At 44.4% G+C, this 27,121-nt stretch overlaps 1 protein-coding gene across 1 annotated transcript in view; it reads right to left on the bottom strand.

The window, feature by feature from the left end:
- The window catches only part of UPRT (uracil phosphoribosyltransferase homolog), a 68,325-nt gene that overhangs the window by 14,151 nt on the left and 27,053 nt on the right, over nucleotides 1-27,121 (bottom strand). The window contains 4 exon segments of the mRNA XM_044682799.1: nucleotides 1,765-1,794; nucleotides 7,482-7,502; nucleotides 21,240-21,247; nucleotides 26,878-27,110. Of these exon segments, the coding sequence (XP_044538734.1) occupies nucleotides 1,765-1,794; nucleotides 7,482-7,502; nucleotides 21,240-21,247; nucleotides 26,878-27,110 (292 nt within the window).

The raw sequence follows: 27,121 nt of genomic DNA, 5'->3' as shown, positions 1-27,121 counted from the left end.
AGGAAAGGAAAGGAAAGGAAAGGAAAGGAAAGGAAAGGAAAGGAAAGGAAAGGAAAGGGAAATGGGTTTCACATAATAGGTATTTTTTAGATACAACTCCTGTCTTTTTTTCTCCATTTGAGCTCTTTTCTGATGCCTTGTAAGTGTGGAGGTGAGCCTGGATTCTCCAAGCTAAAGCCTGTAGATGCCAAGCTCCTCCGGCAGGTCTGACATGCTGGAAACGCCCAGGCTGGATATAAAGAGGCAGATGCTGGGTCACCAAGGGAGGCCTTTTCCAGGCTCCGGTAAGCCCGAGGGTGGGGGGAGGGTGTCTGCATAGGGAAGAGTACCCAAGTACTAAAAGGCTGATTTCTTATTTCATATTTTTTGAAGGAGAAATTGCATAAGCATGAAAATTTCTCTCTAATCTCCCAGACACGTTTTGCTGTTTGGGTAAGTCCTCTACAAGATCACCTATGAAAGAACAATCAATCCCCAAGAATATGGGTCATCTATTCACAATAAAACTACAGTTTCTCACCCTAGGGGGCTCAGCTCACCCGCACACACACTTAGCCCATGAATCAGGGCCTGTGTCGTCAAGGACCGACTTTGAGCGGCCACACTCTAACCTCCCTACCTTTCATTTCTCTAATCTGGCCCTCCGACATTCCTGTCAAGGAAGGAAAGGGCAGCCGGATGTGATATTCATCAGTAGTGCCCTCACTCAATTTCCTGGGCCCCAGACTAGCTTTGACAGAAGAATCCTCACTCTCAAACATAGCCCTGAGTAGACAATAGAATTGTTTTGGTTTGGGTTTTTTTTTTTTTAATAAAGAATTTCTAGACTTTTCATAAAGAAATGCCAAATGCCTACAGGGTGACTATGCCTTCGTAGTATCTATTTAAATATTTTTCCTTCTCCTCGTTCAGCTTCCCTCACTCTGCAGTGACCCCCAAACTGGCAAATCTTTTGTTTCGAAATTGGACATTAAATGCAAGGCCTGAAGCAGAAGCAGCTCCACTGAGCCAGAGTGAAACAAACCCTTTTTTTCCATCCCCCCAATAAAAACCACCCATCCTCCTCCCCCCACCCCACCCCCCCAAAAGACCCGGGGCCGGCCCCATTGTGGGAGCAGAACCCACACAGCTCGGGACAGTCTTGCTGTCTTTCTGTCCCTGACAGGCCCTCCAAACAGGCATATTTGCACTGTAGCAAGTCGGCATTACTTCAAATAATCACTAGTAATTTGAGTAATTACTAGCCTATCCCCTGCTGCTCTCCAGACTTCAAATCTCTGCTCTTCACTTTCAATCAATTTAGAAATTAACATATAGCTAGGATACAAGATGATTACAGTTTTTAAAACCCACAATAACATCCAATGCCTGTATTCAAATCCATAACATTGCCGCTCCCGGCCCAAACTTCATAAACACACAGATCGATCAACAAGTATTTATCGAATGGCTGCCAGCCTCTTCTCTGGGACCTTGACCTCCCAGAAGGCCGGGCGAGCCCAGGTCGGGCTCGGCCGGGTCCTCCCGAGCCAGAGGGGCCGAGGGATAGACCCAGACTCAGGTGACATAGTCAAGCCCTGTCATCCCTGAGCCAAGCGGGGAGAGGTTAATCGCAAGAAGATAGGCCGACGGGTGAGGAATTCTTTGGCCACGGCAACGCGTGAAACCATTTACAAAGGCATGAAGAGGCTGCTCTGTGTGGCCGATGCAGATGAAATCACGAATCTTTTGAAATCCTGAGGCAGCTGCAGCGGGGCGGCCTACTTCAAACAGTCCTCACTAGCCTATCCCCTGCTGCTTCCCAGATCAGCTCCGTTTCAGTTTAAATCAATTTAGGAATTCAAATATAGATAGAAGACAATAAGTTGATTACATTTTTTTAAATCCACAGTCACCTTCAGTGCCTCCATTTACATTCCTAGCACTGCTGATAAGACCACCGCTCTGTCAAAGCGACTGGAGCCCAATATTTGTCTGACTAATCAATCAACAAATGTTTACCTTCTATTTGCCCGGTTCAGAGCTTGGCTGGGGTATGGATCTTCTGTTAATGGAGATGCTTTTATGAAAACTAACCCTAGGCCTCATTAGCCACAGAACCTTGGAGGAAAAGCTTAACTCGATTCCTTTTTGCTTTGGAACCACTAAACTGCATTTCTCCTACTGGGAATAAAGCTTTGAAAAGACATTTTAATCATCTTCTATTTGAAAGGCAACCCGGAGAAGATCCAGTGCAAAGCAAGATACACCCCCAGAATGCTCAAACCCATTTCAATATCGCCTAATATTTAAACAGACAAGAACATCCAGACACTCATAATTCATAGCATGGAAATCAAATTAAACTTTAAGCCGAGTGCCCTTTCAATTGTACATCCTGATTGATGAAGGCACAGCAGCCACACCGAAAATACTCTAATTCCCGGAGCCCCACATGCAGGCAGGCATGAGTAAAACGGCAAAGGCAGCCATTTCTGTGGCTATGCCGGAGCCCCGGCACTAACCCGATGGCAGGTTTGGGGCTCCCTGGGGTTACTAAACGGGCCTCTCCCCTTCTTCAAAAAGGAACCCTGGCTAAACATTCAAAACTCTGAAGAAAGCAAAGCCCAAAAGGTGTCTAGACCCCTCCAGTCGTGGGTTTGTTCGAAAACAGATGCACATTTTAGAGAAACTCCCGAGAGCCAAAACACAGGAGGACTACTCCGGTCTTGAAATACCAGCACAAATAAAAACAACAAAACAATAAGGACGACAGCAACATTCCTTTCCAAAGCATTTACTCGGGCACCACAGAGCAGATTTTTAAGAGACTCGGTGTTTGAATTAATCGATTTTTTTTTAAAAAGTGAATTGGCATTTTTAAGTTTTCTTCTTGAAAATTTCCCCCATCCTTGAAAAGAATATGAAATTGCTTCATACATATAATGGGTATCATAAGTCTTGCCTTCTCATCAGGTGGGGAAGGGATGCAAAGAGGGAGAGAATTTGGAACTGCAACGATTTTAAATTAAAAAAAAAAGAATAGAAAAAAGTTGAGCGAAACATTTTAGAGAATAGCCAAATCTTCTCTGCTAAATTACAGCTGGCCAGGGACCGCTTTTGGGTCCCAATCTTCAGGACTCCCAGGGGGCCCCCTATTGGTTTGGAAGGTGAAAGAAAACTCCAAAACCAAAAATTATTGATGCTCAGAGTGTGCACAGAAAATCCCATTTAGCAAAACAATGGTCCATTTCTGCTCCCGTGTGGACTCATGTCTCCAGAGATAACACGCTTGAGTATATGGATTTACATATGAAATGAGGGCTCAGAGCCCTTCATTACTAATCCAGAAAAGGGACAAGAGAATCATTGGAGACCACTGTTTCAGCAAGAGTTCCCTACTCTGAAAAATGAGGTGGCGGGAGCTAGATGATCCCCAAGGTCCCTCCGTGTTCGAGTTTGGACATCCGGTGAGTCACTGTATAGTTGAGGCTCCCCATTTTACAAATCACACCAGGGCTGGAAAAGAACAGATGTCACAATTTTCCAAAAAGAGATCAGAACAACCAAGTCTGAACTCTAGGCCAAGGAGCCCAAATTCCATTTCTGGCAAAACTTCTAGAACATATTGATGGAAGTATCTAGCTTCCCTAGAGGTTTTAAAATTTGATTTTTTTAATCTAGATTTGAGCAGAACATTTGATGAAGTATTTCATAGGATTCTTTTAGAGAAGATGGAGAGATGTGAATAAGAAAAGAAGCCAATCGGATATATTCAGCAAAGAATGGCTATTCATGATCCAATGTCATCTTAGCAGGAAGTCTCCAGTGGAGTGCCTCGGGAATCTCTGCACTTGACCCTGGGCTAACATTTCTTTCGGTGGCTTGGATAAAGGCAGATATCTGCAGATAGCTAGAATAAAACTGGAAGGGGTCACTAACCACTGGATGGCACAATCAGAAGGTCAAAAAGACTCTGACAGACTTGATTATTGGGAAGAATCAAATAAGTTGAATTTGATGAGGGCTAAAAGTAGAGTCAAACACTTGGGTTCCAAAGAAAAATCAGCTTCCCAAGGCAAAGGCAAGAAAGTCCTCGCTAACCAGCAGGCCATCTGAAAAATATAAGTTTTAGTTAAGGCCAGTTAGGAGACTGTTGTAATACCTCAGGTGAGAGGCAATAAGTTTTAGTGGGCCACAAGGCAACTGTGCAATATGGCAACCGGCAAAGGTGATGATTGTCTTAGTTTAGATTGACAATCAGTCAAAAGTATTTATTAAATACTTATTGTATACCGAGCACAGTGCTAAGTTGTGGAGGTGCAAATACCAGTAAAACAATTCCTACTTGAAAAGACCTTACATTATAGTAGAGGAGACAAGAGGGACACATATAAGGATACAGAATAAATACAAATAGTTAACTACCCAGCCATTTGGAAGAGAGGGTGCTAGTAAATGGAAATAACAGGAAAGACTTCCAGCAGAAGGTGGTGCTTGAGTCAGTAGAGTCAAGAACCTGGAGTCAGGTTCAAGTTCAAATCCCGCCCCAGACATTTACTAGCTGTGCAGCCCTGGACAAGTCACTAAAACTGCCTGCCTCAGTTTCTCCATCTGTAAAATAGAGATAATAATAGCACCTACATCACAGGATTGCTGTGTGAACCAAAAAAAAAGGCAATATTTGAAAGGCATTTTGCAAAACCTTAAAGCACCATAAATGCTAGCCCTCATTATCATCATCATCATTACTTAGTGGAAAAGGGGAGAAGGAAAGGGAACAAGCATTTATTAAATACCTACTGTGTGCCAAATACTGTGTTAAGTACTTTACGAATATTATCTCATTTGACTTAATATTTATTTAACATTAATAAATAATTCTATAAAATGGAGATGAGAAGGGAGTACATTCTGGGTAGGAGGCACAGAGATACAAGATGGGGTATCATATGTGAGGAGCCAAGAGAAAGTCCATTTGGCTGTATCATATGGTACTGGTTAACAGGAAGGAAGTTATGTCCAGTGAGGCTGGGAAGTTAACTTGGGGCCAAGTTGTAACAGGCTTAAAAAGATATTGATCCTAGAGGCAAGAGGGAGCAACTGGGGCTTACTGAATGGGAGAGTCAAATGGTTAGATCTTTACATAAGGCAAACGACTTTGGCAGAAGTGTGCAGGATGGACTGAGGTTTGAATCAGAAAGGCCAGTAAGGAGACTGTTGTAATACCTTGGGTGAGAGGCAATGAGGGTCTGGACTAGGGCAGACATGTGACCAGAGATAATGGGTCAGATGGCAGAGATGTCTTGAAGACCAAAACATGGAGAGGAAAGTGAGAAATTAAGGATCAAACTAAGATTATGAACCTGAAAGACCAGTAAGATGGTGGTACCTTCAACAGAAATAGAGACGTGTGGAAGAGGTGAAGATGTGGAGAGAAAGAGCGACGGCTTCTGTTTTGGACATTTGGGTTTCGAGGTGTCTCTAGAACATCTGACTGGAACCACTCAGGAGGTGGAACTGAAGCTAGTTGTATGGATCTGGGGAGGCATCTACATAGAGGTGATGGCTAAACCCAAGGGAGGCGATAAGGTCACCCAGAGAGATAGGAGAGAGAAGAGGGAGAGGAGAAGAGGGAATACATATGGGGGGGAGGAGGTGGGGCTGATGGAGATGATGCACCAGCAGAAGAGCCTGAGAAGGAGAGGTCAGACAGGTAGGAGAACCAGGAGAAAGAAGTGTCCCCAAAACCCAGAGAGGAGACGGTGTCTAGGAGAAAATGGTGGGTAGCAATGTTAAATGCAGCAGAGAAATCGAGAAAGATGAAGACCAAAAGAGACCATTGGATCTGACAGGTAAACATCACTGGGAAATTTGGAAAGGGCAATATTGAGTGACTGATGAAGTCAGGAGCCAGACTGCAAAGGCCTAAGAAGGGAGTGAGAGGACAGGAAATGATGTAGACAGACAGTAAGTGTAGACAGCTTTTTCTACATGTTTAGCTGAGAAAGAGTAAAGAGATATAGGATGATATGAGGGGGTTTTATGGGATGAAGGAGTGCAGGAATGTCTGAAGGCCATAGGAAAGGAGGCAGAACATAGCAGTTCTAGTATCTTACAATAAAGAGGGGCACGGTCCTGCTCTATACTGCTCTGATCAGCCCCCATCTGGATGTGCTGCTAGGAAGGTCAGTGAGAAGCTCCAGAGAATCCCAGGGAAGCCAGGATGGTGAAGCAAGCCTTGAGTTCATCCCACATGAGAATGGGGAGAAGAAACCAGGGACATTTAGTCAAGAAAAGACTGGGAAGAATCTTATAGCTGCTTCCAAGGGCATAGTGTGGCCCCATGAGGCAAGGCTGGGAACCACAAAGAGATAAACGGAGGCTTTATAGAAGGAAAAAACTTGCTAATTGCCAGGGCTAGACCAAAGTAGGAAGAGCTGCCTCAGGATGGGGCAGGGCCCTGAAACTTGAGGGCTTCAAGTGCCAAGATTCATTTTCAGGTACAGGTTGAAGTAGGTTGCCACTAAGGTCCCTTCCAACTCTGATCTACTGACATCAGTCCAACATGGTGCCACAGCCAACAAAACCATGTGTGGAGGGGCAGTTGGGAAGCTATGGCAATGGTTCAGCTGGGTAGCAGTGAGGGCCTGGACTAGGGAGACGGCAGGAGAAAGAGGATAGACAGGGGAGATGCTTTGGAGACAAAAATCAACAGGACTTACAACAGACTGTTGAGGAATAAGAAAATTTGGAACTAAAAGGGACCTTCGAGGCGAGCTAGTCCAGCCTTCTCATTTTACCTAGGAGGAAACTAAGGCCCAGAGAGGAAAAGGAACTTGCTCAAGGTCACATGGGTAATTAAGTGCAAAATCCAGTGCCCTTTCCATTTTTCTATACCGCCTCCCATAGCCCCCTGTAACTTACTCAAAATGTTTTTTTTCTAAAGTGTTTTTTGTGAAGCTTTCATACCATGGGGTGGGGGTGGGAGGACAGGAAGAATAGCTAGAAGGAATTTAAGAAAAAGCTGAAGTCTCTTCAAAGGTTGAGAAGCACCATGACTGGCATCTATAAAATCAGGAGGCTTGTTCACCACATTTTCAAATGCCTAGCTGACGGGTCACTGTAGGAATTTTGAGTGAAGTAGGATCATAGGATTATAAATTTAGAGCCGGTCTGAACTAGAGAGTCCATCGAGTCTAACCCTCATTTTGCAAGAAGTATCTGAAGCAGGCTGGAAACCCCAAGTCCAAGGCCACTACCCTAACCAGTGCAATTGATGGTCCCTTCCGACGTTAGCCCTGTGATCCTCTGATTACTAATAGGCACAGGGGCCAGCCCGGGGATTTTACTGGGAAGGAAGGAAACTCCCAAGTGATGAAACTGCTACCAGGGCAAGTTGGCAACCTGTCTACAACTTAAGTCTCAGTTACTCAGTTGAGCTACTGAGAGGTAGCTTAAGTGGCTTGCCAAAGGTCACACAGACATTATAGATCTGAAACAGAACTTGAACTCAGGTCTTCCTGGCTCTGATATATTATGCTCTCTATACATTATGCCAAGCTGCCTCTCATATTAATTAGGTTAATTCTCACAACTGATTCAAATGCTTTAATATATTTGCAAAGGACTATGGCTACTCTCTCATTTGATCCTCAAAATAAACCTGTGAGCTGGGAAAAACCAGAGAGGAGAGGTGACTTGCCTGGAGTCTCTCAGCTAGTCCTGTCAGAGTTAGGATCTGGTTTCTCTGGACTCCAAGTCCTACTTGGGCTACTCCCCTCAATCCCTCTATAATAAACAGAATAATGTAGCTAGTATTCTGCTAAAAGGGGACAATATGAATGAATCTGAAAGGCTTTGGAGGAAGCTAAGGATGTGGCCTGGGTATTGATTTGTTTTGCTAGACTGTGCTCCAATTTGGGGGGAGGGGGTGGCGTCATTAGAAAGGGATTGTTATGTAAACAAAGAAAAGAGCATCAATAAAGCACTGAAAAAGAAAGAAGGGGAGATCTCTGAAAGGCGGGGCCAGAAATGGCTCCCAAGAGGAGCTGCAGTATTTGTCTTAGAGTGATTATCCTTATTATGAGATGGGTTTTAGGGGCCCAGCCACCCCCCCACCCCACCACACCCCCGAGAAGTCAGTTGATTGACAAGCATTTAGTAGGCAAAAATACATTTCCTGCCCTCAAGGAGCTTGCATGGGGAAGAGGGAAGCATGCAGACATTGAAACTGCAAGATGGCAGAGCCATGCCTTCCAGGAGAGAGATCTTGTGTCCCCGCTGCTCCCTGCTGGCCCTCTCAAAAGTTCAGACCTCGGGTTACATCCCTTTCCACTTTTCCTTAAAATAAAAAGAAATCCACTGAGGGGAAAGGATCCTCCGCTTGGGTTAATTCCTTCAACCAATATTTACTGAGCTGCCTGTTCTGTTCAGCATATTATGGCGGGGGGCTGGGAGAAATACAAAAACAAATCAGGCACATTCCCTACCTTCAAGGAGTGGACAAACCAGGAATGAGACACAGGGGGAAGGCAAGGGATCAGAGGATCACAGATCGAACACCAAAGGGGACCTCAGAGACTGCCTACTCCAACTCCCTCATTTAACAGAGAAGGAAACTGGGGCCCAGGGCTGGGAAGCCCAAGTGATTTGCTGGTAGGATCACAGATGGGACTGGAACCCAGCTCCCCCTACTCCAACCTCAACATCCCGGGAAGGGCAGTAAAATCAAGAGATACTTGTGGAGCTGAAATTTCCATTAGCTTTCACAGGGACAACCCGAAGTGATCTGAGAAGTGGGGGAGGAAGGAAGGAAGGAGTCTAGCTGCGGCTGGCCCTGTGGGAGCATCTTAATGGTCTTGTTCCACCTAGGGACACGACTGGCACACATGGTGAATGTGCCCGAGGCATGTTCTGTGCCAGGGCCAAATGAAGCATTAGTGATTCCTCTCAGGTGTAGGATGATCTGCAAATAATATCTAAGCAATGAAGAGGACACATTAAGCTACGGCAAGCAAAAATGTTCCTTTGTGGAAACTGATTAAAGAGATGATGAAATCAAGGCCTGAAAAGAGTGAATTAAATCAAATTGATTTAAATCAAGTCTGCACAGGCAATATCTACACTGGACTACGTTTACAAAATCTGTATGGCATCAAAGAGATCAAAGAATAGTTGTTGGCCAAGCTCCTTCCAAAGTCCAACTCAGTCGTGGCTTAAGATTCCAAGGTGAGGGGGCAGCTGGGTAGCTCAGTGGATTGAGAGTCAGGTCTAGAGATGGGAGGTCCTGAGTTCAAATCTGCCCTCAGACACTTCTTAGCTAGGTGACCCTGGGCAAGTCACTTGACCTCCATTGCCCACCCTTACCACTCTTCCACCTAGGAGCCAATACACAGAAGTTAAGGGTTTTAAAAAAAAAAGATTCCAAGATGAGGGGGCAGCTGGGTAGCTCAATGGATTGAGAGTCAGGCCTAGAGATGGGAGGTCCTGGGTTCAAATCTGCCCTCAGACACTTCCCAGCTGTGTGACCCTGGGCAAGTCACTTGACCCCCATTGCCCACCCTGACCACTCTTCCACCTAGGAACCAATACACAGAAGTTAAAGGTTTAAAAAAGGTAAAAAAAAAAAAAAGATTCCAAGGTGAGGGGGCAGCTGGGTAGCTCAGTGGATTGAGAGTCAGGCCTAGAGATGGGAGGTCCTGGGTTCAGATCTGCCCTCAGACACTTCCTAGCTAGGTGACCCTGGGCAAGTCACTTAATCCCCATTGCCTAGTCCTTGTTGCTCTTCTACCTTAGAACCAATACACAGTACTGATTCTAAGACAAAAGGTAAGGGTTTATAAAAAAAGATTCCAAAAGTGAATACTAGATGAGGAGAACTTTGTGGTTCTGGACCTGGCCAAAGGGCTGGACCCACAAGGTAGTCATCAGCAGATCAGTGTCAGTCTGAAACATCTCTAGTGAAATCCTCCAGGAATCTCTCCTTGGCCTCATACTGTTTAATGTAGGATCAAAGCAGCAAAGCACCCTGGTCAAGTTCACAGATGACACAGAGCTGGGAGTGAAGGAGAGTCCCCACACAGGATGCCAAAGTCAGGATTCTTGACAACCTTGGGTCCTAATCTAAATCTGATAGTATTACATTTATCCTTATTAAATTTCAAGTCTTACATTGGAGTTTTTAAATACATTTTTATTTGACCTTCACGAAGATACATCTTCTTTCCTTTCTACTTCTCCCCATTCATTGAAAGAAAGCAAGACAAACAAAAGCCCTGCTAACACATTAAAAGATCAAAAAAATTCTTTGCTTCCTTCTTCCTCCACTTCTCAGATCACTCAAGGCTATGCTTAGAAGTTTGTCCCTGTGAAGACTAATGGGAAAATTCTGCTTCGTCACAAGGACAAGCTAGGCCAAGGACTGGCTAGACAGGGAATAGTTCATCTGGAGGTTTTAGTGACCCACAAATGCCATCTTAGTGTGATATGGCTGTCAACAAAGTACCTCTCAGCTTAGGCTGCATTAAGAGAGGCCTAGTGGCTGGGAGTAGGGAGGCAGCATCCCCACTGTACTGTGCCTCAGTCAGACCAGATCTGGGATTCTGTTTAAGCTGCTACATTCCAGGAAGAACACTGAGAAGCTTGAAAACATCCAGGGAAGGGAGATCATGATGGTATAGGGTGAGATTCTGTCATATAAGGATCATTTAGAGGAACTAGGGATGTTTAGCCTGGGGAAGAGAAGGGCTAGGGAGGCACAGGATAGCTGTCTTCACATATGTGAAGGGCTGTCATGTGAAAGAGAGTTTCTATTTATTCTACTTGGCCCCAGAGGACATAATCGGAAGCAATGGATGGAAGGTGCAAAAAGATTGATTTTGGTCTGACTTGAGGAAGAAACGTCCTCACTCCCAAATCTGTCAAAAAGGGGATCGGGCTGCCTTGGGGGCAATGGGGAGCAAAGGGTGGATGACCATTTACATACATTGTAGAGGAGATCCTAGTTCACATGCTTGTTAGGCTTAGCCAGGTCTGTTCCAGCCCTGACATTCTGTGACTGGTACAGGCCACTACTCCTATGCCTTGTCTTTCAGAGGGATGACATGGCAACCGAGTTGGGTGGGGGGAGCCAGAAAACCTGGGCTCCGGTCCTGCCTGCTTCCACCACTTATGAGCCTCCCCTTCTGCCATGTGTTTCCATTTCTATCATAGAGCTGTGATGAGGACGGGAGAAGCCTTGGTAAACTGCAAAGCTCTAACTAATAATTGCTCCCATTTATAATCATTACCTCCAGCACAAGGTTGTTGGAACAATCAAATGAAATAATGGATGTTAAGCGCTCTGTACACCGGGAAAAAAGCAGCACTGACAAGCAAGCAGTTATTGTTTGGGCAAGTCATCTGGGCAGGGAAAGAGACGTTAGCCTCACAAACTATGGTCTAATGCAGACATTTCCCCAAAGCAACAGGTTAAAGGAAGGGCCATCAGAAAGGCCTTCTCCTGGCACTGAAAGATAGGCTTCCTTGTTTCAATCAAAGGAATGTTTCATTTCCAGTTCAATCGGAACGCCAAAAAGCAAGCAGTCTCCAGCTTCCTGGCCTGGCTCAGGAGAAGCTCGCTCTCAGCCTGGGCATTGTTTGTTTTGAAGACCATTGTAGACTGTTTGTTCATAAATATTTATGGGTTTCCTCCTTCCCTCACCCTCATAAAAGCACCCCAGTGGATTTAAGCAAACCCAATCAGTTGTGAAAGTCAGACAAAAATAACTGTTACTACCTGTCAAGTCCTCGAGATCACAGTTTAGTAAACGAACACTAATTCTTTACTTGTACTCCCCAGCATGGCTGTGCCCAATGTAAACATTCCAAATTGGCTACAGAGAAACTAACAAAACATTGTCTTTGTACTTGCCCCAAATATCTACTTCGGAGAACTCTTCCACAGGCAGCGGGATGGTTTAATGGAAAGAGCACCTCAACAAACCAGGCCAAGGTTCTTGGCGAAGCTCTGTGGCTTGCTAAGTCACTTGACATCCAGGAATTTTAATTTCTCTTCTGCAAAATGATGATGTTGATGATCTTATTACTATCTTCCATATAATAATGGAAGAGTTGCCTTCCATAATTCTTATGTCTTAAAAGCTTTAAGGAGCCATCATGACATCATTATAAGCCTAAAGACCAATCAGAGGTTCACATGGAAAGTGCAAGAAAAAATGATGGCGGTGTTCAAATGAACTAAAGTGCATATCTAAATTATTTTGGGATTTTTTGGGGAGTGAGGAGAGGCATAAGAAGAAGAAAATAAAATAATAATTACAGAGAACACCACCAAAAGAGGAGCACAACAGGATCGCCAGATAGATTCACAGGGACTCACAAAAAAAAATGTTCTGAGTCAGAAAAGACCTTAGAAGACATCTAGTCCAATATCCCCATTTTACAGATGGGGAAAAAGCAAAGTTCAAAATGGTCCCTCATACCTTTGGGTTCTCCAGATCAATCAATATATGCACACTAGTATGTGCCAGGAACTAGTAAAGAAGCCTTTCCCTACCCTCAAGAAGCTTTCAATCTAAAGGGGAAGATAATATGCAAACAAATGTAAACAAAGCGAACTACATGCAGTATAAATAGGAAAGAATTCATAGAGAGATGGCATTGTAATTAAGAGGACTTGGAGAAGGCCAGTGAGGTTAGCAGTCAGAGAGGAAGAGGGAGATTGTTTCATACATGGGGCAGGGCCAGAAAGAACGCCTGGAGCCTAGAGATGGAGTGTCTTACTCGTGGAACGGCCAGCAGGAGGCCAGTGTCACTGGATCCAAAAGTATTAGAATCAGGGAGTAATTACAAACATTCTGACACTGATCAATCCTAAAGCCAACTAAGTTTCCCATACTTCCTCTAGATTGTGGACAATCTCAGAGCAAGCCAGACATCCTTTCTCCAAACTACCATCTCCTAAGGTCTGACCAAAATTTCAAAGGTCTAGAGCAGGGGTCGGCAACCTTTTTGGCCGTGAGAGCCATAAACGCCACATTTTTTAAAATGTCATTTCGTGAGAGCCATGCAGTGCTCACAGTGCGGCTCCTGTAACAGCGCCTGAAAAAAAATGGACTTTATGGCTCCTGCAGAAAGAGCCATACGTTGCCAACCCCTAGAAAGATCTAGAGATCTAGATCTGGAATCTAGAGAGGCCAGTGAGAGGATTTGCCTGGGGTCAGTCACACCACACCTGGTATGTCACAGAAGCGTGTCTTCCTGACTCTTAAATTGGGTCGTCAGAAAATCTATGACCAAATAAGACATAGAGAGCATTATAGGATGTAAACTAGATCATTTTTTATTACATTAAGTTAAAACACAAACAAAACCAATGCAGCCAAGATTAGAAGGAAATCAGGAAAGTGGGAAAAATGTTTATAGCCAAGTTCTCTGACAAAAGCCTCATTTCTCAAATCTACAGAGAACTTAGTCTAATTATGAGAACACAAGTCATTCCCCAAATGATAAATGGTCAAAGGGTATGAATGGGCAGTTTTCAGAAGAAATCAAAGCTATTTACAGTCATCTGAAAAAATGTTCTAAATCACCAGTGATTAGAGAAATGCAATTAAAACAACTTTGAGGAACCACCTCACTCCTATTAAATGGGCTAATATAAAAAAATATATAAAAATAAAAGGAAAGTGACCAATGTTGGGAGTGATGTGGGAAAACTGGGATATTACAACTCCACTGTTGATGGAGTTGTAAACTGACCTTCTGGAGAGCAATGTGGAACTATGCCCAAAGTACTATAAAATTCTGCATATACCCTTTGACCCAGCAGCACCACTATTAGATCTATATCCCAGAGAGAATTACTTAAAAAGGAAAAAGACCAGTCTATGCAAAAATATAGCAGCTCTTTTTGCAGTGGCAAAGAATTGGAAACTGAGGGATGTCCATTGATTGGAGAATGGCTGAATAAGTTGTGGCATATGATTGTGATGGAATATTATTGTGCAATAAAGAAGTGATGAGCAGAAGAATTTCCGAAAAAAACTTGGGAAGACTCACAAGAATGAATGCAAAGTGAAGTGAGCAGAACCAGGAGAGCATTGTACACAGTAAAGGCAATACTGTATGATGATCAGCTATTAGCTAGTCCCAGCAACTCAATGATCCAAGACAAATCAAGGCCTTATGATGAAAAAGACTCCGCCTCCAGAGAAAGAACTAATGGAGTCTGAATGCAGATCCAAGCATTTATTTTTCTTGGATTTTCTGGACTGTTTTCTTTTGCACCATGACTAATATGGGAATATATTTTGCATGACTGCATATGTACAATCTATAGCAAACTACTTGCCTTCTCAAGGAGGGAGGAAGGGAAGAGGGAGGGGACAGAATCTGGAACTCAAATTTTTAAAAAACAAATATTAGACAATTTTTTACATGTAATTGAGAAAAAAAAATTTTAAATAAAAAATAAATCCAATTGGCCCCTCTGTCCACTCTACCTTGCTTATCCTATAATATTGAGTACCACAGTTCCATGTTTGTGTCTCATCACCCTAAGAGACTGTAACTTCCCTGAAGGCAAGGATTATGTCTCATTGAACTTCTTATGCCCTCAGTGTCTGTTACAGCAATGCTCAGGAAAGATGAGTTGGCCTGGACTGTTGTCCCTTTCTTCCCAAAATGCCCTTCATGCAGCTGGACCACTGGAGTATTGGAAGACTATGAGAAGGAACTTGAACAGCTTTCCCAAAGTTGCTTTCAGAAGCTCTTTGAGGACAGGGATTTGATGGGTTGTATTTCCAGTGCCTTTTATACAGTAGGGGCTAAATAAGTGTGTGCTGCTTTTCCTTAAAGAGCAGCCCCCTGAAGCAGAAACCATGCTTGCTACTTTGGGGTCAGAGGACTTGGCTTCGAAACCTGCTTCTTCCATTTACTCCCAAGTCACTCACCTGTCTCCTCAAACATAAAGTGCAGGGGCTGGGCCAGGTGAAACGGAACGTCCCTTTTAGCTGGAAAATGTCGGTCCTTTGATCTTGTCCCCCATTCCAGAGAGGAAGTAATCCCAGGAGCCAACGAGCTGAGTGAACTATCCCTTCCATCTCACTGATTTCTAAACACTCGGGGACCACTTGGCTTGGAGGGGCCAAGTGCTGCCACAACCCTCAGCCCTACTCAGAAGGAAGAACAAAGGAAGCCTCAGCTAACTTTAAAACATTTCACCTCCTGAGTCAGGAGAAAACTCGGGGAAAGGGCCTTTCATCAAACACACTGCTGGACTTGGGCTCCAAAAGTTAGGAAGTTCACCCAAGGAAAGATTACACTCCTTGCACACTCACTCATGCGCACTCAAGACTGCACTCAAGACTTTTCTCCAAGCCCCAAAGGAAAGCATATCTATTAGAACAAAGAACTCAAAACCAATGTTGCCTACTTCTAAAGCCACTTCATTGGGACCCCTCTGTGACTAGGCAGTGAGAGCATTCACTGGGTGGAGCACTTTATGGCTTATGTGACTCCCAGGAAGTGGACGGTACGAGTTGTACTCCTGGTCTTTTACAGATCAGGAAACTGAGGTTCAAACTAACTTGCCCAGGTTTTACACAACCAGGAAGTTTCCAAGCTGGGACTCAAACCAAGTTTCCCTCAATCCTTACACGAGTGCTCTTTTCACTAAAACATGTTTTAAAAGGATAGCTAAAGGTAAGGGGTACAGGGGAGCTGGAGCCAGATGGCCTGGGTTCAGATCCCACCTGTGCCCCTTACTACTTGGGGGACCCCAGGCAAGTCAAGATTCTTTGCTGGGCCTCAGTTTGTTATCTGTAAAATGAGGGGGTTGGACCAGCCAGCCTCTTAGGTCCCTTCCAGCTCCAGACCCAGGATCCTACGACAGCTAGGCAGTCTGGGGGAGTGCTCTGCTTTTAAGGAGCTCAAGCTGCCGTCTGGTGCAAAAAAACCATTATTTTTTTTTTAGCTCAAATGTTCTCCCTGCACTGTTGAATGGTTCTGAATCTTCAAACACCACAGTGTCTGAAGAATCAAAGCTGACCTAAAGGGCAATGAAGAGATGCATGGTGGGCCAGGTACACAGCATGTTGCCACTGATGGCCTACTCAAAAGAAGTGGTATAAGATATTGTGTGCGTGTGTGTGTGTGTGTGTGTGTGTGTGTGTGTGTGTGTGTGTACATATACATATTTTCCCTGGAAAGGAAAAGAAAAGGAAGGACAGGCCCTAGAGTGAGAGCAAGGGATCAGAGATGGAAAGCGTGAAAAGGGCCAGAGGAAGACCTCTAGTCAATTGAGGAGATCTACTGGGAAGGTTTTGGGGGAGGAATTCTGACCATCCTGGCCTGAATAGGAAGCAGGCTGCCCCTAGCTCTAGAGCAGTAGTTCCCAAACTTTTCTGGCCTACCACCCCCTTTACAGAAAAAATATTACTTAGCCCCCTGGAAATTAATTTTTTTTTAATTTTAATAGCAATTAATAGGAAAGATAAATGCACCTGTGGTCATCACCGCTCCCCTGGATCGTTGCAGCACCCACCAGGGGGCAGTAGCGCCCACTTTGGGAATCACTCCTCTAAAGAAACCTTCATACCAGGCTGAATTATGCTCAAGAAATGCAAGGAGATCAGGGGCAGCTGGGTGGCTCAATGAATTGAGAGCTAGGCCTAGAGACAGGAGGTCCTAGGTTCAAATTTGACCTCAGACACTTCTCAGCTGTGTGACCCTAGGCAAGTCACTTGACCACCATTGCCTAGCCCTTACCGCCCTTCTGCCTTGGAACCAATACTGTACATAGTATTAATTCTAAGACAGAAGTTAAGGGTTTAAAAAAATGCAAGGAGAAACCACACTAAATTACTCCTTCCACCCCCAGGACAACCAGGAAATCCACTCAGAAGCCCACAGGCAATAGGAAAGGCTACCACCAGATAAGCTAGTGCCAGCACAGGGCTCTCAGCTATGACTGGAGACAAGCTACATGGGTAACCGTCCTAGGACAGCAAGAACAGAGGACTCCCCTAAGAAAGTCCCAGGAGGGGTAAGGGTTAGAATTTAGCCCCAGGATAGGGGCACTGGAAGCCCTGGGGAGAAGCAGCAGGCATCAACCAGTGACAAGCAGCACAGTGATATAACAATCACACCAGGAGCTCTAAGGTTCCTAACAATCTGTCCTGAGATGCCAAAGAGTAAGAGGGCCTTGAAGATGGAGCACTCTGAACCTCAAAGATCTAGGGTGGGAGGGAAGGATTAAACCCCAGAAGAAATCCAGGTACCCAAGTACAGATAATGCAGGCAGAGCCTGGCTTTGACACAAAGCCCCAATTCAGGAACTAAAGTCAGAGAGATGAGTAAATTCAAAACAAAAACCACTGACTAATAGTAAAGATTACTAAAAATCCAGAGATACCCCAAAAGAAGGAGCAAATAACTCGAAAACAAGTACAAAGAATCAAAAAAACCAAATGGATTTTCCACAAGGATCTATAGGAGCACAAGGGCAAGATCATACATAGAATGAGAAAGCCCAGATGGGATGGGATGAGATGTGTGCAGTGATACAAACGATAAGATCACAGATCAATTGATGGGTTTCCGTACACACCCATTTGTTCTTCCTTTCAAAGAGATCTCATGTTAGAGGCGAGGTCTATATTGGGATGTGTCTGAAAAAGCCCCAACTACACTCTCAATTTTTCAAACAATTATAGAAGGTCTGCCTGTTTTCAATTCTCCATGTCAACAGAGCCAAAGCAAATTTATACAGCTAATCCCTCACTAGCTCCCAAAGACCAGGGGATAGAAAAGGAAGGCTGACATGCTCCAATGACCTGAACACCAGCAGACAGGCCCATCATCCATATACATGATGGCACATCAAAATACCAGCAGTCCGTCAGTCCCAGAGGAGTAAAACAAATGCTAGCATCTTCTGAAACTAGTTACATGAAACTTGTTCCTCTGCCCATATACCCTAAGGCTTAGTATGTGCAGCCCATACCAGCAAAGGTAATCAGGACTCAGCTGTGACTTCAGCTCTCCAGGGCCCAAGACACACCTTGCTGGTAAAGGGAAATGCAAATGTGTGGGGATCAAGAAAGCAAAGCCCCTGCTCCCAGTGAAAAGAAACATAAGCCTCTGCCTTAAGCATCCCTGATTTCCAAGAAGTCCCTCTATACTACCTATCTATAATATAATCAGAGTTGTCCATCAGTTCCCAGCCATCTATTACTGGAGCCCCTCCTCTCCCTTCTTTCTTAACTCTCTACCACCTGGTGTCCGGCCTCATCATTTTACCAAAACTGCTCTCATCAACAGAACCAAGGAAGTCTTACTTACTGAATCTAATGGCCTTTTCTGAGTCCTCCCCCTACAGACCTCCCTACAGCCTTTGACGCTTTTGCTGACCCTCTTCTGGCTACTCTCTTCTTTCTGGGTTTTCATGATTGCTTTTTCTCCTGGTTCCCCTCTTCCTTCTCTGACCACTCCTCATTTTCCTTTGCTGGACTTTTCTCCATGATATACCCTGTAACTGTGAGTGTCCCCCAAGGCTCTTAGTAGACTCTCTTCTCTTCCTCCTATGTCATTTCTTTTAAGGATCTCGTTGGCTCCCAGGAGCTCAATATCCTCTCTCTGAAGATTATTCTCAGATATATGTAACCCTAGCCTCTCTCCTGATGCCCACAGGCTCCCATCACAAACTGTCTGTTGGCCATTTTGCAGTGATTCCCAAAGTGGGCACTACCGCCCGCTGGTGGGTGCTGCAGCGATCCAGGAGGGAGGTGACAGCCACAAGTGCATTTATCTTTCCTATTTATTGCTATTAAAAATTTAAAAAAAATTAATTTCCAGGGGGCTAAGTAATATTTTTTTCTGGAAAGGGGGCAGTAGGCCAAAAAAGTTTGGGAACCACTGAACTAGATGAACAAAACTCATCTTTCCCCAAAATCATCCCTTCTTCCCAACTTCCCTATCTCTGTGGAGAGTGCTCCCATCTTCCCAGCCTCCTGTCTCCTTCTCTCCTCTGACCTGGTACAGGCCTTCAATTACCTCAGGACTAGATTACTGCCATAGACTACTAGTTAATCTCTCCACCTCCTGTCTCTTCCCCCCCTCCAGTCCATCCTCCCTCTGCTCAGCTGCCAAAGTGATTTTCCTAAAGTGCAGGTCGGTCCCAGGTTATTCTCTTATTCAATCAACTACAGTAGCTCCAAGTCAACTATGGGATCAAGGATAAGATCCTTCACAACCTGGTGCCCTTCTCAATTTCCAATCTTTTTATACCACCATCTAGTGACACAACTCTCCATTCTCATCTTTGTGTCTCTTCACTGTCTGTTCAAGGCTAGAATGCTGTCCCCACTCACCTCTACCTGGTAGTCCCCCTAGATCTCTTTAAAATTCAGCACAAATCCCACCTTCTACGTAAGGCTTTTCCCAGTTTCCTTCCTTGATCTTTGTGTTTGTTGATGCCTTCCTACTGAGATAAGCTCGTATTCATGCTGTACGTAGCACATAACTGAGGTTCATGCTGTTCCAATATGCCACCCAATCAAAATCCTGGTAGCTGTTGTCTACAGATGCCCTAGGTCCCTCTCCTTCCTTCCTCAATAAGTTCAGTCCCTGGCTCCCAATTTTACTCTTCTCCAACTCCTGCCTTAATACTATGATACTTCAAGACATACTGACTCTCTCAAACATCTTAACCACTCTATACTTCAACCTACTCACCTCCCATGAGCTGCTCCTCCACCCCACATCAGTCACTAATGATGACAGTCATACCCTTGATCTTGCCATCACCCACTAATGTATCACCTCTATGCTCAAGAATTCTAAAAACTGACCATAACCTGATGGCTTTTCATCTCTCCCTCACCATAGAAAATTACTTTGGTGACAGGGAAGATTATAACACACAAGCTCTGAAGAAAACAATAAAGTCAAAACATCTACATCCAACGCCTTAAAGGAAAATGTGAATTCATCTATCTCAGGCCCAAAAAAAGAATTCATGGAAGAGCTCAAAAAAGATTCTAAAAATAAAATAAGGGAAGTAGAGGGGGATGGGGGAAAGAAATGAGAGAAATACAAGAAAATCATAAAGAAAGAGTCAACAGCTTGGTAAAAGAGGTACACACACACAAAATACCTTAAAAAACAGAAAAGGCCAAATGTTCAAGAAGGTATTAAAAACTCACTGAAGAAAAATATTCCCTAAAAATTAGAATTGGGTAAATGGAAGGTAATGACTCCATGAGACATCAGAAACAATAAAATCAAATTAAAAGGATAAAAAATAGGAAATATGAAATATTTCACTGGAAAAGCAAATGATCTAGAAAATAGATCAAGGAGAGATAATTTTTAAACTATTGGACTACCAGAAAGCCATAATTTAAAAAAGCATAGACATCACATTTCAAGAAATTATCAAGGAAAACCAGAAGGTAGAATTGAAATTGAAAGAATCCACCAACCACCTCCTGAAAAACTCCTAAGAAGATCTCAAAATGAAAACTCCCAGAAATATTATAGACAAATTCCAAAACTCTCAGGTCAAGGAAAAATATTGCAAGCCACCCAAAAGTAGCAATTCAAATATCATGAAGTAACAGTCAGGAGAACACAAGGAGAACAGGAGAACACGATATTTGGCAACTTCTCCATTAAAAGATCTTGGAATATAATATTCTGGACAATGCTAGAATTACAACCAAGACTCTCTTACCCAAAATGAGTATAATCCTTCAGGGGGAAAATTGATATATAATTAAAGAACTTTCTAGCTTTCTTGATGAAAAGACCAGAGCTGAATACAAAATCCGACTTTGAAATAAAAGAAAAAAAAAGAAAGATAAAGGTAAACAGGAAAAAGAAATCATAAGGGATTCCATAAAGTTAAACTGTTTATATTCCTACATGGGAAGATAACACTCGTAACTCTTAAGAAATTTATCATTATTAGGGCAGTTACAAGGAGTATAGGTAGTCAGAGGGCATGGGTGTAAATTGACAATGATGAGTTGATATCTAAAAATTAAATTAAGGTATGAGAAAGAGGGATGCCCTGGGAGAAGGGGGAAAGGGAGAGGTAGAATGGAGTAAATTATCTCACATACAAGAGATACAAAGGAGCTTTTACAGTTGGTGGGGGGAGGTGGCAGACAATTGAACTTTATTCTCATCAGAATTAGCTCAAAAAGGGGACAACTGGGTAGCTCAGTGGATTGAGAGCCAGGCCTAGTGACCAGAGGTCCTAGGTTCAAATCTGACCTCAGACACTTCCCAGCTGCGTGACCCTGGACAAGTCACTTGACCCCCATTGCCTACCCTTACCACTCATCTGCCTTGGAGCCAATATATGGTATTGACTCCAAGACTGAAGGTAAGGGTTTTTAAAAAAAAAGAATTAGCTCAAAGAAGGAATAACATCTACACTCAAATGGGTATAGGTTATTCTATAGAAAAATGGGAGGGGAGAGGGAGAAGAAAAGGTGGGAGGGGGCTGACAGAAAAGAAGGCAGATTGAGGGAGGTGGTAGTCAAAAGCAAAATACTTTTGAGAAGAGACAGAGTAAAAGGAGAGAGAAGGATAAATAAGGGAACATATGATGGAGGACCGCCAAGGACGGTCCCAAGCCTGGCTGAAAAAGGAGGGTTGGGCGCGGGGCTAGCAACCTCACCCCGTAAAAATCTCACTTGCTATAGAAACTGCAACCTCATTGAACCAACAAAACCAATGATCGCCTGTCTGGAAGATTGCTCTCCAACAGAGTCCACAACGCGTGCTGGCAAAATCCAACAAACTCCAGGTCTTTGTTGATGGGTGCCCGCATCACATCTTGGACATCGGATGGCATGAGGGGATCTCCAATGCCAGACTCTGGGGGGGAACAGTTCGGTGTCCCATCAGTCAGAACGCTATGAAAATCGGAGGACAGCGTTGCCGGACAGGCACTGCCAAAGCAGACCTGGCGGAGATACGCCGAGAACGAGACAGGGACCGTCGGAGTGACATGGGCCCAGTTGGGGGAAGTTGCCCAGAACAGAGTCTGTTAGCGTGAGATGGTTGCAGCCATATGCTCCTCTGGGAGTCAATAGGAATAATAATAAATAAAAATAATAAAAAAATGATGGAGGGAAATACACAGTACTCAAGAGCTATGGGAAAAAAATTTATAGCAAACTTCTCTGATAAAGATCTCATTTCTCAAATATATAGAGAACTGAATAAAATTTATAAAAATACAAGTCACTCCCCAATTGATAAATGGTCAAAGGATATGATCAGGCAGTTTTCAGAAAAAGAAATCAAAGTTATCTATAGTCCTATAAAAAAATATTCTAAAGCACTATTGATTAGAGAAATTTACATTTTAAAAGCCCTAAAGTGCCATTTCACACCTATCAGATTCTGACAGAAAAGGAAAATGATAAATGTTGGAGTGGGTGTGGGAAAATTCAGACACTAATGCACTGTTGGTGGAGTTGTGAATTGATCCAGTCTTTGTGCAAAACAATTTGGAACTCTTCCAAGGGGCCATAAAACTGCATACCCTTCAACCCAGCAACACCACTCCTAGGTCTGTATCCCGAAGAGATCAAAGGAAAAAGAAAAGACCTCAATGTAGAAAAAGAAAAGGACCTTGATGTAGAAAATCTTGATAGCAGCTCTTTTGTGGTAGCAAAGAATCAGAAACTGAATATCTATCTAGTGGAGAATGACTGAACAAATTACAATTTATGATTTTGATGGAATACTATTGAACTTTAAGAAATGATGGGCAGGATGCTTTCAGAGAAACCTGGAGCAACTTACATGAACTGATGCAAGGTGAGGTGAGCAGAACCAGGAGAACAATGTACATAAGGATGATCAAAACTGAATCCTTTGCTATTCTCAGCAATATAATGATCCAAGAGAATTCAGAAGAACTCATAGTGAAAAATGCTATCTGCCTCCAGAGAAAGAACCAATGGAGTCTGAATGAGGATGGAAGGATGCTCTATTGCATTTTTTCTTTTTCTTAGGGGGTGGGGCAGTTTGGTCTGTGATTTCTTTCACAACATGACTTTCAAAACATGAAAATATGTTTTGCATGACTGCACAGATATGACCTATATCAAACTGCTTGCCCTCACAATGAGAGGAAAGGAGGGAGGGAGAGAATTTGGAACTCAAACATTTATTTTTTGCAAAGGTTAAAAATTGTTTTTATGGGTAAATGGGAAAAAAATAAAACATGTAAATAAAATAAAAATATACAAAAATGACATCCACATCTGACTAAGGCACAGGATGGGCAGGGTATTGATTTCGCTCCCTTCCACAAAGCTTCTTAAAAGAAGCCAACCCAAAAGCACCACCCAATATTCTGTGTAAATGGTTAGGGATGAATTTGTCATTCCAAGAGTTATTCTTTGTGCCGTCTCTCACCCCGTTATTCTACCCAAAAAAAGGGTATAAAAAGTTAAGGGTGCTTCAGTGTCCATTTTGCATCTACTCCTTGCATTTCCTATTGCTTAAGTCACTTTTCACTCTATTTGAAGGACAAGCAGAAATCTAACTATGGTAAAGTGAGGAGAGGCTTCCCTTCTCAGCTCAATGTACTTACTGCTTCATTCAGGTCCCATCTCCAACACCCACTAGCCTGGTGACCCCAAAGAAGTCACTTTCCCTCTCTGGGTTTACATATGGTTTGCTCCAATAATGACCACCAGGGCTATTTTGAATAAAATGATTTGTACAATGTAAAGCTAAAAAACCACTTTCCTCGCAATCTGATGGGAGGCAGAGGTCCTTAGTTATAGCTAGTACAACCTGGTAACAGAGGCTTGGAGGGAACCCCTAACTTTCAGTGGTCCAAATTTGTAGCGATTCCAGGGTGTGCCACTCAGATTGGGCCAGGAGCACTTCCTGAACAGATGTTCCCCTTTCACGCTGGGACTGAATATTTGCTAAGGAAAGGACCAGGAAATTCTCTGGAGGACAGTAGTGGAATGTTTGATTGAGAGGAAGGGACTCAGCCCTGGGGCTGGGAGTCTTCCCAAAAAAATCCAAAAAGCTGAGGAATGACCTGGAGAGAACCAGCAATCCCAGAGGTCTGTAGTCTTTACTCAGGTGTCAATAGCACTTCCCACAGATTGGGTGTGTTTATGGGTGAGGCCCTCCCCCAGATTAGCTGGGAGATGCTTGGCTACTATTTTTTCATACTATTCCTATATTCCATGAATACTAGTATGGTTATGATTTACTATGACCACTATGGAGAAGGGAATAGTGGTTATTATGCACCTATTATGTGCCAAGCACTGTGTTAAATGCTTTACAGGTATCTCATAAGATCTTTACAAGAGCCCTAAGTGGTGTTATCCCCATTTTACAAATGAAGAAACTGAGACTCAGAGAGGAAAAGTACCTTTTTCAGGGGCACATAACTAGTAAATGTCTCAGATCACATTTGAACCCGGGTCTTTTTCACTCAACACTCTATCCATCATACCACCTCTGTCGTTCTTTGGTGGGTTCGGACATGTCTGACTCTTCATAGACTGGCCCATTTGGGCTTTTTTTTTTTTTTTTTTTTTGCAAAGACACTGGAGTGGTTTGCCATTTCCTTCTCCTCTTCATTTTACAGATGAGGAAACTGAAGCAAACAGGGAGAAATGACTTGCCTAGGGTCACATAGCTAGAAAGTGTCTAAGACCAGATTCCAGCTCAGGTCTTCTTGACTCCCAGGCCAGCAATCTCACCCCTAAGTCACGTAGCTGCACCATTGCACCTCAATTAAGAGACCAGATTGAGTAGAGAGACCAAGGCAAATATACCAGTGGAGGCTTGTGAACTATGTAATTCCAGGAGTAAAGATCCCAGGGGGTGCCTTGAAGCTGGGATAGTTGTTCCCAGGGCTTCCTGCCCTTGGGTGGAAGTCAAGGGACATACCTCAAAGGGGATGCAACTGTGGGGACTCAGCTGGAATACCTGGGAGGTGTCTTGTGTATTTGCAGTCTTTTCTGGGGTCTGGATCCTTAGTATAACAGGGTGCTCTTGGAGGAAAAATCAGGATTTTTGTTTGGGTTTCAATCTTGAAGTGGGAAGTTTTTTGATACTTCTTTTATGGGCTGGAATCTGAGCAGTGAACTGCTTTAAGTACTGGTGTTCTTGGGGCAGTTATGACCGTGGCACTTGATGAGTACATCCCTAGAATAAGTTCCACAGTGCACCTAGGCCACTTCCAGGTGTGCCTCCAAGGTGCAAGGGACTCGGTCTGATAGCCCAGAAATTGTTTAACCAAATTCAAGTGCTTGGTCCCTCTATGAGAGTCCCACACAATGTTTGGGGCTCTTCTTCTGAGGCAACTGTGGCACAATGAACTGAGTATTGTGCTTGGAGTTAGGAAGGTCAGAGTTCAAATCTAGGCTCACACATTTGTTAATTGTGTGACCCCAGGCAAGTTGCTTAAAAAAACCAAAACTCTGGGGGCAGCTGGGTAGCTCAGTGGATTGAGAGCCAATCCTAGAGATGGGAGGTCCTAGGTTCAAAACTAGTCTCACATACTTCCCAGCTGTGTGACCCTGGGCAAGTCACTTGACCCCCATTGCCTACCCTGACCACTCTTCTGCCTTGGAGCCAATACACACTATTGGCTCCAAGACGGAAGGTAAGGATTTTAATAAAAATAAAAAATAAATTAAAAAAAACTCTGCTTGCCTCAGTTTCCCCAACTATAAAATAGGAATGCCAATAGCACCTACTTTCCAGGGTTGTTGTGAGAGTCAAATGAGATCTTTTTCATAAAAGTGCTTAGTACAGTGCCTGGCACAGAGTAAGTGCTATACAAATGTTTACTCCCTTCCCTTCTTCTTAAATTATCTTGCTTGTCCTAGCAAGGGGTGAGTCTGCACCTCTATTTGGGGAGGGAGAGGGAAGCAAGCTGACTTCTGCCTCCCCAAGTCATCCCTCTGCTTTTGAAGCTCTCTAGAGTCTCTCCTCAGTCAAGCCCTTCTCCAAGGCAGAGTATACACCCATTCTAAGCGAAAGGGACCCCAACACCTTCACGAGTTCCCGCTTTAGTTAGCCAAGGCTCAGCTATATCAGGTGACCTGGAGGGACTCCCTGGACTAGGCATCATCACATACTTGCAGGCTATTCGCACACTCCAGAGGAGCACCTTTGGACCATTTGTGCAAGAACGGGCCATCGAGGAAGGGGATGGGGGATCTGGGAACTCTCTCCATGAACTACCTGGCTGGGTCTACAGGTGTCCCTGGAAGGTGTGGCCACACACACACACACACACACACACACACACACACACACACACACCCCGGAAGTTCTTCCCTGGCACTTTCACTTTGAGACCTCTGCTTTACAGATTTCCTTCAAGCCTTAAGGCTAACAGCCCAGGATCCTATCAGGGTCTCTTGGCCCAACTGGATAGACTGGAGAAAGTCACACGGTGACGCGGAAGGGAGGAGGATGCCCAGGCCCAATGTGGCACAGGCAGTATACGGAGGCGGGGTCAAGGTTAGAACAACTTCCTCCAGAGAAAAGTTGTTTCCAGTGACAGGCAGAGCCAAGGAGCTGCTGGGCTCCAGAGCGTGCCAAGTGAAAATGCTCTCTAACCACTAACCCCAAGCAGAGAATGGGGGATCTGTCCTGGGGGCGGGAAGCCGAGCTCCCTGGAAGGTTGGGGCGGACCTCGCGGCTAGTCGGACTAGGACACACAGAGAGGCTTGCAGGGAAACTGAGCCCAGAGCACCCAGCAGGACAGGGGGCTAAGGTTTCTACCCATCCAGGGGGACAGGCGTCGCGGCTCAGGATCCATGGGGTCCCTCCCGGGTTCCTTCCCCCACCCCGGCTAGGGTTCTCCCCGCTCAGGCTCACTTGTCCCTGATGATGGTCTGGAGCTCGCGGATCTGGTCGTTAATGGGCAGCAGTTTGAGCTGCGGCCCGAGCTGGGAGGTGATGAGATCTCCGGACTCGCAGTCCTCTGGCTGGGGGCCCTCCGAGCTATCCCCAGCAGGCCCCGCCACGGGGCCGTTGGCCGCGGGCAGCTTGGCAGGGCCTCCCGCCAGGTCCTCCTCTGGCTGGCCGCTGGGATCTGTGGGCTCGGGGCACTGGGGGGCGG

Source organism: Gracilinanus agilis, chromosome X (genome assembly GCF_016433145.1).
Source record: "Gracilinanus agilis isolate LMUSP501 chromosome X, AgileGrace, whole genome shotgun sequence".
Lineage (NCBI taxonomy): Eukaryota > Metazoa > Chordata > Mammalia > Didelphimorphia > Didelphidae > Gracilinanus > Gracilinanus agilis.
This window is presented reverse-complemented; position numbering and strand designations above follow the sequence as displayed.